General features: G+C 45.0%; 1 protein-coding gene across 1 annotated transcript in view; it reads right to left on the bottom strand.

Moving 5' to 3' along the window:
* The window catches only part of Ncaph (non-SMC condensin I complex subunit H), a 29,331-nt gene that overhangs the window by 4,221 nt on the left and 11,621 nt on the right, over window positions 1-13,489 (bottom strand). Inside the window, exons 9-15 of the mRNA XM_048459717.3 lie at window positions 13,185-13,387; window positions 11,577-11,728; window positions 10,796-10,902; window positions 9,716-9,838; window positions 6,714-6,824; window positions 4,590-4,775; window positions 3,223-3,339 (exon numbers count right to left, since the gene is read on the bottom strand). Coding sequence (XP_048315674.3) covers window positions 3,223-3,339; window positions 4,590-4,775; window positions 6,714-6,824; window positions 9,716-9,838; window positions 10,796-10,902; window positions 11,577-11,728; window positions 13,185-13,387 — 999 coding nt within the window. The remainder of the gene's footprint in view (window positions 1-3,222; window positions 3,340-4,589; window positions 4,776-6,713; window positions 6,825-9,715; window positions 9,839-10,795; window positions 10,903-11,576; window positions 11,729-13,184; window positions 13,388-13,489) is intronic.

The raw sequence follows: 13,489 nt of genomic DNA, 5'->3' as shown, positions 1-13,489 counted from the left end.
TAACATCTAACGTAAAAACAAACAAGGCTCCAAAATCCTGTGGTTTCTGGATGTGTGCTCCCGCCCCCGCCCCCACTCCCATTCCCGCTTCTCTAGCTGTTCTCTCTCACTGTTTGTTCTCTACAACGGACCCGGAACTGTATTTCCTGTCCTTCCACTCTAGAACCATATAGTTCTTCCATCCTCTTGCAGCATCTGCTAATTGGGTCTTTAATGGGACCACCTCTGTGCTTCCCTGGCTACTGCCACCTGCCTACGCCAGGATTTTTAGGTTGGTCAGTCGGCACAGGTTCCTGGAAGAATTTTATTTGTCTGTCTGTTAAAATAATGTGGCCACAGTAAGCTTGTTTTATGTCTGTGTGAGTATGGGGGTGTGTTTCCACAGTATGCTTGCTTTATGTCTCTGTGAGCATGTGTGTTTGATTTCACAGTATGCTTGCTTTATTTCTCTGTGTGTATGTATGTGTGTTTTCAGATCTGTAAAACTTCTAACTCCAGATTACAACAGCTCTGAAAAATACAAACACGTGTGTAACCTCCATTTTGACCCCCACCACCATCTTGGGTAAGAGTACCCATATGTGCTAGTATTCTTTGACTTATTAAAATATTCCTTTTAATATTTTTACATTTACTAGCATTGATAAACTGTAACTAATTGGGTAAATTAGATGTCTAAGTTTAACTTTTATGTCTAGTTTAAATGTAACAGGTAATGGTACCCAATTCTCAATTGCCTTTACAGATCTGAGAGTATAGCATTTAACAAAAGAGCTTCTAACACAGAGACATGGCAGTTCTTGCAGTATCCTATAGCTCCTCCAAGAAGACGCACGGTTGCAAAAGACCAGCTGCCTTGAGGCTTGTCTTTGGGTTTGGCACAGCCACCCGCACAGCAAAAAGCAGCCTTCTACCTCTTCAGCTTCCTGGATACTACACCCAGGGAATCCATCCTCTCATCCTGCCAAGACAAATAGACTAAATCTTGCCCCCAAAGGAAAATCTTTGGGCTTCTTGTACACAGCAGCCAATGGCAAGCACTGTTTCCAAGGCTGGTATTCTCCGATGACTAAGGAGAGACTTGGGACTAGCTTGGGATTATCCCCCTTAGATCTGTCTAATGGCATTTGATGACTGAAAATACTGGTAGCTCATTGCTATAAGTTTTGTTGCGAAATAAGTTGGTACGATAAATAACCAGGCCAGCTTAAGAATAACAATTATATTTTAATGGCTATAAGGGGAAACTAAAAATAATTGGTTGAGGGGCTTCACCTCAGCTCGCTAGCATCCCTTTATCCAAAAAGTCTGGAATGTTTGGTCAGAAGCATCATCTCAGATCCCTAACACCCCTTTATACAAAAAGTCTGGATTGTTTGCCTGGGGGCTTCACCCCAGCTCCTGACATAAGCTCCCTCCCCTGGGAGTTGCCTCAATCCAAACTCTACCTCCAAGAAAGCCCACCAAACGGTGACCCCTCCCCAGGGAGGAACTGTGGGACAATGGTCTGTACCCTGTCACTTGTATTTTAAATAAACACTGATTGATCAGTAGCCAGGCAGAAAGTACAGGTGGGGCAACTAGGCAGGAAGTAGAGGCAGGGCAATGAGAATTCTGGGAAGAGAAAAGTTTCAGTCTACAGTTGTCACCCAGACAGAGAGGAAGCCAGACACAGAGCAAGTAAGATGTGACTGCCTTACCAAAAAAGGTACCAAGCCATGTGGCTAACAGAGACAAAAATTATGTGCTAATATAAGTTATAAGAGTTAATTTAAAAAAGCCTAGGCCAATCAGTTTATAATTAAAGTAGACCTCTGTGTGATTTCTTTGGGACCTAATGACTGCGGAAACCGGATAGGACAGAAACCTCAGTCAACAGAGAGGGTCAAGAAAGCCCGCCAAATGGTGACCACTCCCCAGGGAAGCTCAAGGCCACTCCCACAAGCTATTTAAACTGTCCCCAGAGGAAGAACATGTGGTCTCTGGGTTTCGTGTGGTCCCCACTTCTTTCTCTTTCCCTCTCCATGTTTTCCTAGGGCCACCCAGGAGCACTCCATTAAATATGGGCATCTTTTAATTCAGTTTGATTTGGTTTGATTGGGATTATTTGTGTCAGCAAAGAGGTTTGTTGGCCAAGAAAGAAAATACTTAACAATGCATGCTATAGTAAGACCAAAGCAATGGTGGCAACCCACTGCCGACTGAACCTCTAAAACAGAGCCAGTATAAGTGCCTTTGCATTCAGCTGAACATCTCTGCTGTTTGATACAGTACACATACTAATTCAGGGACCGAGGCTTTCCCTGATACACCCAAGACCATACAGCTTCGGGTCCTCAAAAACCATGAAATCCATTGCTCGGCCAGCAGAATGTGTGTGTGGAGTATGTAGAGTAGGATGGATCTGAATAGACACTCAGGGTTCTGGGTCTGAGCAGTCACTCAAGGTTCTGGATCTGAACAGTCACTCAGGGTTCTGGGTCTAAGCAGTCACTCAGGGTTCTGGGTCTAAGCAGTCACTCAGGGTTCTGGGTCTAAGCAGTCACTCAGGGTTCTGGATCTGAACAGTCACTCAGGGTTCTGGGTCTAAGCAGTCACTCAGGGTTCTGGGTCTAAGCAGTCACTCAAGGTTCTGGATCTGAGCAGTCACTCAGGGTTCTGGGTCTGAGCAGTCACTCAGGGTTCTGGGTCTAAGCAGTCACTCAGGGTTCTGGGTCTGAGCAGTCACTCAGGGTTCTGGGTCTGAGCAGTCACTCAGGGTTCTGGGTCTGAGCAGTCACTCAGGGTTCTGGGTCTGAGCAGTTACTCATGGTTCGCCTTACTCTCAGGAAAAGGAATCTGGCAGCATGATTCTATTTTCAGTGCTATGGTTGAAAACAACATCCCAGATCAGAATGTAGCTCAAAGCTTAAACACTTTCTGACACCTGTAAGGTAGTTGATTTACTTTGCAACTTAAGATGCTATTGGGTAAGATTCCAAATGCTACTCAATACTGGAAAGCATTCGGTTACTCAGGCAGCTTCCACTTGTGCATTTACGGCTATGGCACTCACTGGCTTGCCATGTGATCTGTCCACTCTGCTGCTGGGACAATTTCTTTTGTTGACGCACGATGTCCTTCTTAAAACTTTGACTGCATCCCTCTACTTTGGGGCCATGGACATCAGCTCTCCCCCAACTACACACAGAGGACCTAAAGAACATGAGTGTTGTCGCCCACCTCTGTGTCAGCCTCCTTTCTAGAAAACTCCGTCAGCAGACTCCACATGCTCTGCTTCAGCTTCTTCATGTCCATCTTTTTGGCTGTCTTGGCATAATGAATTTCTATTTTATTTACCTGCAATAGGAGTAACAAAGCAGAATTAGGCAGAAGAAAACATTCATTATCAATTTACTGTAAAAACAAAAGTATGGAATGAAAAAGTTAGAAATCAAGAAGGAATCCAGGCCAGGCATAGTGGCGTACGCCTTTGATCCCAGCACTCAGAGGGAGAGGCAACTGGATCTCTGTGGTTTTGAAGTCAGTGTGTTCTACATAGTGACTTCCAGGATAGCAAGAGCTACAAAGTAAGACCGTATCAAGAGAAAAAAAAAATCCAGTTTCAACTATGGAGTTATACATAGCTGAGAGTTCCTCACCAAAAAACAAACAAACAAACAAAAAAACCCACACATTTGTTTTTACCTTCTGTTCTGTTTTTTGTTTGTTTGGTTTTTAAGACAGGGTCTCATGTAGCCAAGGCTGCCCTGGACTTACTATGTAGATCTTGAACTTCTGATCCACTTGCCTACAAGCTGGGATTATAAGTATATACATGATGCCCAATTTTAATGAGCCAGAATTTAAAGAACCAGTGTAGGGGATTGAACCCAGGGCTTCATATGCTGCGTAAATACTCTACCAACAAAGCTACACTCCCAGATTCTAACTTTTTTTAAATCAGAGGTAATTTACATTAAGACTAAGAATTTCTTTCTGAGAGATGGCTCAGAAGCTAAGAGCACTGCTTACTCTTCCAGAGGTCCTGAGTTCAATTCCCAGCATCCACATGGTAGCTCACAACCATCTGAATGAGATCTGGTACACTCTTATGGCCTGCAGGCATGCATGATGCCAGAACACTGAGTATATAATAAATAAATCTTAAACAAACAAAAAAAGACCAAGAATTCCAGTGTAAGACGAGTAAACCAAATATTAGGTAGCACAAGCCTGGCACGTGGTACAGGACTTATGAGGCCCAGAGCCGAGCTCATGTAGGGAGCAGCGTGCAAAGACACGCACACTCTCTGCTGCAGCCTTCGCTTGCACACTCTATTGGTGTGATCAGCCCACTCCTCCGTATAGCCTGGGCTTGATTCTTAACACTGCAAAGGTAAATAAAAATTAATAAAATACAATAAGGTATTTGGCAAGATGACAGTTCTACGTGACCTAACTAGTGAACGCCTGCCTAAAACAGCTGCCTGGAGAGCAACAGATAAAGACGGAAAGAAAAAAGGTGGAGCACAGGCAGACAGACTCTCATCTGAGAGGCGTTAAACAACTTCCAGGAACTATGCAATTCCTTGCTGCCTCTTCCTTACCTTCTGAGGCTCAGCCACCAAGTTCGACTCTCCATAAGTTGTGATATCTACTCCTTGGTTTTCAGAAGAAATGTGACCATTCTCCTGTGCTGTTTTTGGCATACTGCAAGGATCAGATTCAAGGTCAAAGGTCCCAGCTGGTCCCGCAAATAAATCATTTGGCTCTTCATCATCACTGTCACCAGCCTGGGCAAGGAAACAAGGCCACAAGTTTGGCTTGTAGCAGCTGTCAATGGAGCTTAAAAACTGTTATTCTTTTGGTCTGGTCCCTTTAAGGGCAAGCCACGCCCACTCCCAGCCACTTCTGACCCCTCGTAGCCATCTTAACCCCTTCCTTCTGTCCCCCTCTCTCGGCAGCGTGTGCACATGTGTCTTCTCTGTGTCTCCTCTATGTCTGTCTCTCTGTCTCCCTCTTCTTTAAGTAATAAATGTTTACTTTCATGTTTAGCCTTACGTCTATTTACTATGTCCTATAAATCTTTAATCCGCCGCACCCACCCGCCTGCTCTCTGGACCGCATGGCGGGACCAGCCTGCCACCCTGGGGATCTTGCAGGGACCCACAGCTGACCTTGTCGGACTAGCGGCTGCTTTGCAAGCCTGCCAGGGCATGCCAGCATTATATTTTTTAACAACAACAGAAACCACCAGAAAGAGTCCATGTACACAAAGCAAGCAGAGACCACCTCAGAGTCCACTGAGTCCCACAAGGTGGACTGCTCACTTCACTTCTCCCCATTTCACATAAACCTACGAGACAGAGGGGTCTGTTGCCAGAGACTGCTGAAGCAGGAGTTTAAAGGAGGCCAGTGTCACCTTTGGTTAGAAGCCAGAGCACAGAGCAGGGGCTGGGCAAATAGCCCAGTAGGAGAGCACACACACCACATGTGAGGTACTGGGTACTATCCCCAGTATAGAAAAATATACACACACACACACACACACACACACACAAAAGGAGATTCCCAGAGACTATCTAATTTAGCAGCAAGAGCCATGTCCTTATATATTTGGACAGAGGGTCTCATGCATCCTTAAACCTGCCTTGCTGCCTTGTAGCCCAGAATGACTTGAACTTCTGATCTTTCTTCTTCCACCTCCCGAGTGCTGGGATTACAGGGTGTGTCCCACCATACCTGGTATGATGGTTTGAACAACAATGGCCCAAACAGGCTCATAGGAAGGGGCACTATTTGAAAGGATTAGGAGATGTGGTCTAGTTAAGAGTATGTGAGACTTGGGGGGGTTGTCACTGGGGGTGGGCTTTGAGGTTTTCAGAAGCTAAGCCCTAGCTAGTGTCTGTCTCCCTCTTCCTGCTGCCTGCTATCCAAATGCACAACTCTCAGCTACGTCTCCGGGACCATGTTTGCCTGTGCGCCACCATGCTGATAAGGGACTAAACCTCTGAACTGTAAACCAGCCCCAATTAAATGTTTTCCTTTAAAAGAATTACTGTGGTCAGGCTGGAGAAATGGTTCAGCAGTTAAGAGCACTGACTGCTCTTCCAGAGGTTCAGGGGTTCAATTCCCAGCACCCATGTGGCAGCTCACAACTGTCTATGACTCCTGTTCCAAGGGATCCAATACCCTCACACAGACACACATGCAGACAAAACCCCAATGTACATAAAATAAAAATAACGATAAAAATAAGAATACTGTATATACTATATATATATATATATATACACACACACACAGATATGCTATATGTATGTTTGTATGCATGTATGTATGTTCTAGACTGTTCTTTGCCCCACTAGACCACACCACCTTCACATGTCTATGTGTTTAGTCTTATAGCCAAAATATTAGTTCCTAATAACAGGAGTAGTTCTAATCCTTTGAAATCCCACAACAGCCAAGATTAGCACTGCATTGTACAGGTCAAAGACTCCATCCACATTAACTCATTAGCAGCGGATGCCCACTGCTTCCTGAACCCAGGGCGTGAGTAAAGCGGCCATGCTGAGCTCACTTCTCAGCACTGTTCAGTGGTCTATACTGAGACAGACGGCACCCGAGAAGCCCGTTAGAATGTAGACTAGAACTACAGCTGTCTGCATTCAGAAGCCAGGGAAGAGACCACCCTCTGTCGGGAGAGGTCAGAGCTCCTCTCCCCTTACCTGAAGTCCAGGACAGAAGTTGGAGGTATCGTTGGGGTTGTTGTAATCATAGTCTTCAATTTCCTCATAGTGCTCAGTCTTTGCCTTCTGGTTCTTGTCCATCTTAAGTAACTAGAATAAAACGAGAGTAGGGGCAATATAAAAAGAATTTTCTAGAAAAGCAGCTACTGGGAAAAGTTGGGGATATCAACCTTGTTACTACGCTCAGTTTCTATCATAGTCTAGAATGACGTGACCCTAGAGCGAGAGTCTTAACAGGCTACATAGTCTAATCTAGTCTCCATGGCACAGAACAACACAAGGTACAGGGCACAGAGCCCTCAAATCACCCCCAAAACCAAAACGCTTCCTCTTCTGATCTGCAGCTTCATTTTCTGCAATTTTATTTAAAAGCAAAAGTGGGCCACCTTGCTACAGTTTTCTGAAAGAACTCATTTCCTTATGGCAAAGACAGCCTATTGGGGCTGGGGAGAAGATTCTATACAGTGCCGGCCTTGCAAGCAAAGGGCCTAGTGTCTAACCCTAGTTCAGGAAAGCAAGCGATAGATCCCGAGAATTTGCCGGCCAGTCAGTTTAGCTGACTGGTAATGAGAGACTGTCTCAGAAAGGATAAGGTGGAGTCAGGGGATGGCTCAGTGGGTAAAGGTGCTTGCTCCCAAGCCTGACTGCTGTGGGATGATGCTCTTGTACACTGAAAAGATTTGTCATTTGTATTGGTTTAATAAAATGCTGATTGGCAAGTAACCAGGCAAGAAGTATAGGTGGGGAGACCAGACTAGGAGAATTCTGGGTAGAGGAAAGGCAGAGACACAGTCACCAACCAGATGCAGAGGAAGCAAGATGAGAAGTAACCAAAGCCCTTTGGAGGAGCCCAAAAGACCATGAGTGGATCCCAGACATTGGACATCAGAGTTGGGTTTTGCTTTGTTTTGATTGTGACTTTGCCATAATTTTTTCCTCTTGAAGTAAAGTACTTGCCTAGAGCCCATAGTTGAGAGACTTTGAATTTTAAAAGACCTGGGATTTTAAAAGAGATTGGCTATTCTAAAGAAACTAAATTTTTAATGTGTTTGTATTTCTAAAGACTGGGACTTTTAAAGTTATTTATGTTCATTTTAAGATTTATTTATTTTAATGTGTATGAGTGCTCCATCTGCATAATATACACCTGCAGGCCAGAAGAGGGCACCAGATCCCATTATAAATGGTTCTGAGTCACCAAGTGGTTGCTGGGAACTGAACTCAGGACCTCTGGAAGAACAACCAGTGCTCATAATAGCTGAGCTGTCTCTCCAGCCTGGGGTATTTATGTTTTTAATGTGAAATATTGGGGATGAATAAGAAAGGAAGGGCTGTGGCTTAATAGTAATTTGTTTGTGTGCCAGTTGTGCTGGCTCATTTGTCAACTCGACACAAGCTGGAGTCATCAGAGAGGAAGGAGTCTCAGCTGAGGAGATGCCTCCATGAGATCCAGCTGTAAGGCATTTTCTCAATTAATGATCAATGGAGGAGGGCCCAGGCCATGATGGATGGTCCTGGGTTCCATAAGAAAGCAGGCTGAGCAAGCCAGTAAGCAGCACCCCTCCACGGCCTCTGCATCAGCTCCTGCCTCCAGGATCCTGCCCTGCTTAAGTTCCTGTCCTGACTTTCTTTGGTGATGAGCAGCAATGTGGCAGTGTAAACTGCTTTTTGGTTCTGGGGTTTTGCTGCAGCAGCAGAAACCTTAACTAGGTCATGCTCCTTGGGAAATATAATCCCTAGTTCCACAAGAGACAGGCAGCACTTGAGCTCAAAGACCTCAGCATAAAGCCAGCCACACTGAACCTTACAGAAGAGAGAGTTGGAAGTACACTTGAACGCACTGGCACAGGGAACCACTTCCTAAATAGAACCCCAGCAGCACAGACACTGAGAGAAACAATGAATAAATGGGACCTCCTGAAACTGAAAAGCTTCTGTAAAGCAAAGGACACAGTCAACAAGACAAAACGACAGCCTACAGAATGGGAAAAGATCTTCACTAATCCCACATCAGATAGAGGTCTGATCTCCAAATTATACAAAGAACTCAAGAAATTGGACACCAAAAGATAACATAATCCAATAAAAAAAAATGGAGTACAGATCTAAACAGAGAACTCTCAACAGAGAAATCTAAAATGGCTGAAAGACACTTAAGGAAATGTTCAACATCCTTAGTCATCAGAGAAATGAAAATCAAAACAACTCTGAGATTCCATCTTACACCTGAAAGAATGGCCAAGATCAAAAACGCTGATGACAACTTATGCTGGAGAGGTTGTGGGGAAAAGGGAACACTTCTGCATTGCTGGTGGGAATGCAAGCTGGTACAACCCCTTTGGATGTCAGTGGGGCGATTTTTCAGAAAATTAGGAAACAACCTTCCTCAAAACCCAGTAATACCACTTTTGGGTATATATCCAAAGGATGTTCAATCGTGCCACAAGGACATGTGCTCAACTATGTTCATAGCAGCTTTGTTTGTCATAGCCAGAACCTGGAAACAACCTAAATGCCCTCAATCGAAAAATGGATAAAAAAAAAATGTGGTATATTTACACAATGGAGTACTACACAGCAGAAAATAACGACATCTTGAATTTTGCAGGAAAATGGATAGAGCTAGAAAACATTATTTTGAGTGAGGTAACCCAGACCCAGAAAGACAATTATCACATGTACTCACTCATAGGTGGTTTTTAAACATAAAGCAAAGAAAGCCAGCCTATAAACCACAATCCCAGAGAACTTAGACAACAATGAGGACACTAAGAGAGACTTACATAGATCTAATCTACATGGGAAGTAGAAAGTAGAAAAAGATAAGATCTCTTGAGTAAATCGGGAGCATGGGGACCTTGGGGGAGGGTTGAAGAGGGGAGGGAAGAGGCAGGAAGGGGAGCAGAGAAAAATGTAGAGCTCAATAAATATCATGGGAAAAAAAGGGACAGCAACTTAAAGGAAGGGAAGCACCGCCTCACCTTTATGCCAGGTTTGAGGTGAAGCTGGACGAGCGCATCCGTCTTGTAGTGGAAATCTGTGGGGAGGGTGGTGGCTTTCCAACTCTGGTTCTCCAAAGTGAACTTGGTCAGAGTGGTGGCAGCCTATTCGTTAAAAAAAAAAAAAAAGCATTCTTAATAACAGCGATATCTATCATTTTAAAGGAGTTAGGAAGGCTTGGGCATTCCTCTACTGCGTGAAATTCTCTGTCATTATAGTGAAGTGACTGTGAAGGGCATGAGAGGAGATGCCTGTAATGGCAGAACTCTGAGAGCTGAGGCAGATATCCTGTCACGAGTTCGAGATCAGCCAGGCCTGTAGAGGGCATGAGACTGGGCAACATGTGCCACTCTAACTTTCTAAGCTTGCCCGTCCCTGGCACTGGCTTTGGGACTATCTCTCAGTGGTCCCTTAGGGATGAGGAAGAATGAGAGTACTTGTTTATCAGTTAAAGTTATAGCTAGGCCCAGGGCACATCTGGGGAGTAAAGGCAGGAGGACTAGAGGTTTATGGCCAGCCTCAGATATATATATATATATATATATATATATATATATATAGAGAGAGAGAGAGAGAGAGAGAGAGAGAGAGAGAGAGAGAGAGAGAAAGAGAGCGAGCGAGTCTGAGGGTGGCCTAGGTAGCCTATCTATCTCTAGAAAAAAGGTAAATACACAATAACTTTCTGCTTATTTCTTTTTTTTAAAGATTTATTTACTTATTATGTATAGAGTGTTCTGTCTGCATGTCTGCCACCAAACCAGAAGAGGGCACCAGATCTCATTACAGATGGTTGTGAGCCACCATGTGGTTGCTGAGAATTGAACTTAGGACCTCTGGAAGAGCAGGCAGTGCTCTTAACCTCTGAGCCCTGCTTATTTCTTTTGTTATGGAGTCTTTCTATGTAGCCCCAGCTAGCCTGGAACTCTAAGAACCTCTGCCTCCTGAGAGCGGAGATTAAAGGCGTGCGATGTCACACCAGGCTGTAGTGAGTTTTGAAGACCCTGTCTGCAAGGCAAGAGAAATGAAGAGTAACTCAGAAGGCACTAATGTCTGGCACAAACCTTTGTTTTCTGAAAATATGCATCAAAATCAATATCATCATCAAAATTAATTTCAAAGTCCTTCTTTGCACTCTTCTTTTTGTTCTCCGCACAGGAGGTGGCATCTTCTGCAGAAATAAGAACAATCACAGCACCATTCACTCTATGCCAACATTATTCTCATCTCACATCTACCAGAGGCCTCGTCGAGCACAGAAGGCAGCATGTGTGGCTAAGCATCACCTACAGTGCTGGAACACAGCAAAATCACAAACCTCGTTAACATTCATGTTGTGCTAACATGTATCAGTATATGCTCCACTTTTTCTTCTTTCATTTTTTTTTTGTTTGTTTGTTTTTCAAGACAGGGTTTCTCTGTCACTTTGGAGCCTCTCCTGGAACTAGTTCTTGTAGACCAGGCTGGCCTCAAACTCACAGAGATCTGCCTGCCTCTGCCTCTCAAGTGCTGAGATTAAAGGCAGGCACCGCCAGCACCCGGTGCTCCACTTTTCTTTACAGATTCTGGAAGGCTGTAGGGGCTTCCTGTACCACTGCCACAGCTTGAGTGACGCTGGTATTAGGAAGCAGAACAAGGTCACGAGGCCTGTTCTCCACTCTTCTACTCTTGTCATGACACTAACTGATCCTCCAGTGGCTGACCGCTGTCTGTGCAGCCAGGAGGCTGCCTCAGATCCCGGCTTCAGCTCCTCCTCAGGAGATCAGCAGCATCTCCTCTCCCTGCTGACTGCACACCAAGGCAGTGTGTGCTGCACAGCACTGCCCTAAAGTCCCAAGTACTTACGTTTGGGTCGAGAAGGCCGAAAGCGCCAGTGATCAGGGCCAGCCCACATCTTCATGGTCCGGGGGCTGAAATAGGAGTATTCTCCAGGTGCCAGGGATAAAAAGGTGCACATGGTTTGGACATCTCTGTCCCCGAGGGAAATAGTTTGTTCCCTGTAATGCAATGAAATCATTTGTTCATGTATACTGCACAGAACATAAACCATGCGTTACATATAAAGAAGCTGCTGGTATTACTAGAGGTGCTGCCCCACCTTCTCTGCCACAAAGGATCACTTCCTACTTTTTCAGTGTTTTTCTATTTTATATGTATGGGTATTTTTCCAGCATGAATGTGTGCCCCACGTGCACGCTGGTGTCTCCAGAGGCCAGAAGAGGACATGGAGTCCCTGGAACTGGAGTTACAGGCTGTGAGCCACCATGCAGACTCCCTGGTCCCAGAAACAGCCTCTCTGCGTCCAAGCAAACCCTTCATTAAGAAACCTCCAGTTTTTACTTGCTGAATGTTTCTACCTAACTTTCTCACAAGGGGTCTATAACTATTCAAATACGTTGTCTATTCCAAAGTGCTTTATAAATATTAATCTACCCATCTGAGAGACAAGAAAACAGGCAGAGTACCGGGCGGTGGTGGTGCAGGCCTTTAAATCCCAGCACTCGGGAGGCAAAGGCAGGTGGATCTCTGAATTTGAGACCAGCCTGGTCTACAGAGTGAGTTCCAGGAAACCCTGTCTTTAATAATAATAATAATAATAATAATAATAATAATAATAATAATAATAATAATAATAGAGAGGTTTTCTCTACAGAACCTCAAAAAACAACAAAATGGACAAACCAAAACCAACCAAGCCAAAAGCCCAAGAGATTATGTATTTCAAAATTAATTTTTAAAATTAAAATACAAAACCCTCACAATTCAAGTCTGTTGGATCTTATACTGTCAAGGACAAGGATCTAGGCTGTGACACAGACTAACATGTGTAGGTCCACAAGAACTATAGTGGAACAAGATGGCTTCAGAGCCTCTGTACTTGGTCCCAACCTGCACTTTGTGGTCAGCTTTGGGCAGTGAGGCACATAAGGGCAAAGATGTGAAGGATCTGTGTCCCTTCCTGACAGTCTGGCCTGATGCTATGTAGGGGCCCTGTCAGCGTCCAGAACTCTAGCCACCCTACAATTCTTTCAGCACATCTGAGTGACAGGTACCCCTTGCCAAGTCTACATAACCACCCAAGTCTGTATGATACAGTACTTCAAGGCTGCTCCTTCCAGTCCTTACCCTCTTAGAGGGCCATCTCCATTCTATCCTCCCCCATCATCACAGGCTACTCCTTCAGTCTGTGTCCTAACGCCACTGAGCTGACGGTTTTCTGCCAACCAGCTCAGAGGCTCGGGCAGCCAGCAGAATACTTCACTATTTTAGGCAAGGAGGGGATGAGCTCTGCCCGAGCAATATCACTTCTATAATCAAGTGGATCACCAACATGCAAAGCCAGGTGTGACCCTCAGCCACGTGGCTCAGCCCATATAAGTGACATGGCACACCAGCCCAGTTAACCAGGGCCATAGGCCTGTTTGGAAACCTTCCGGGACCCGGAGGCCTTACTGGCTGCTTTGGACCTGGCAGAGGTTCTTCCAGCTTCCCAACTCTTCATGATCCCCAGCTGCAGAAGGGTCTGGCTCATCGTTGTCATCAAAGTCTTCCACCAGGGGTCCGTCAGGGACCCCATCGTCACTGTCTTCAACTTCAGCATTGATGTCAAATACCTGATCATTCTTCTTAAACTTGTCCACCAGGGCCGACACAGACTGCGAAGAGAAGATGGGGTCTTCAGTTGGCCCCATTCTTAGGATCATCCCAGCTCATTCCTGGAGAGCAGTCATTTCCAGCCTCTTCTTTTCCGGCACCCC

The sequence above is a fragment of the Myodes glareolus genome, chromosome 10, assembly GCF_982192425.1.
Source record: "Myodes glareolus chromosome 10, mMyoGla1.1, whole genome shotgun sequence".
NCBI lineage: Eukaryota > Metazoa > Chordata > Mammalia > Rodentia > Cricetidae > Myodes > Myodes glareolus.
This window is presented reverse-complemented; position numbering and strand designations above follow the sequence as displayed.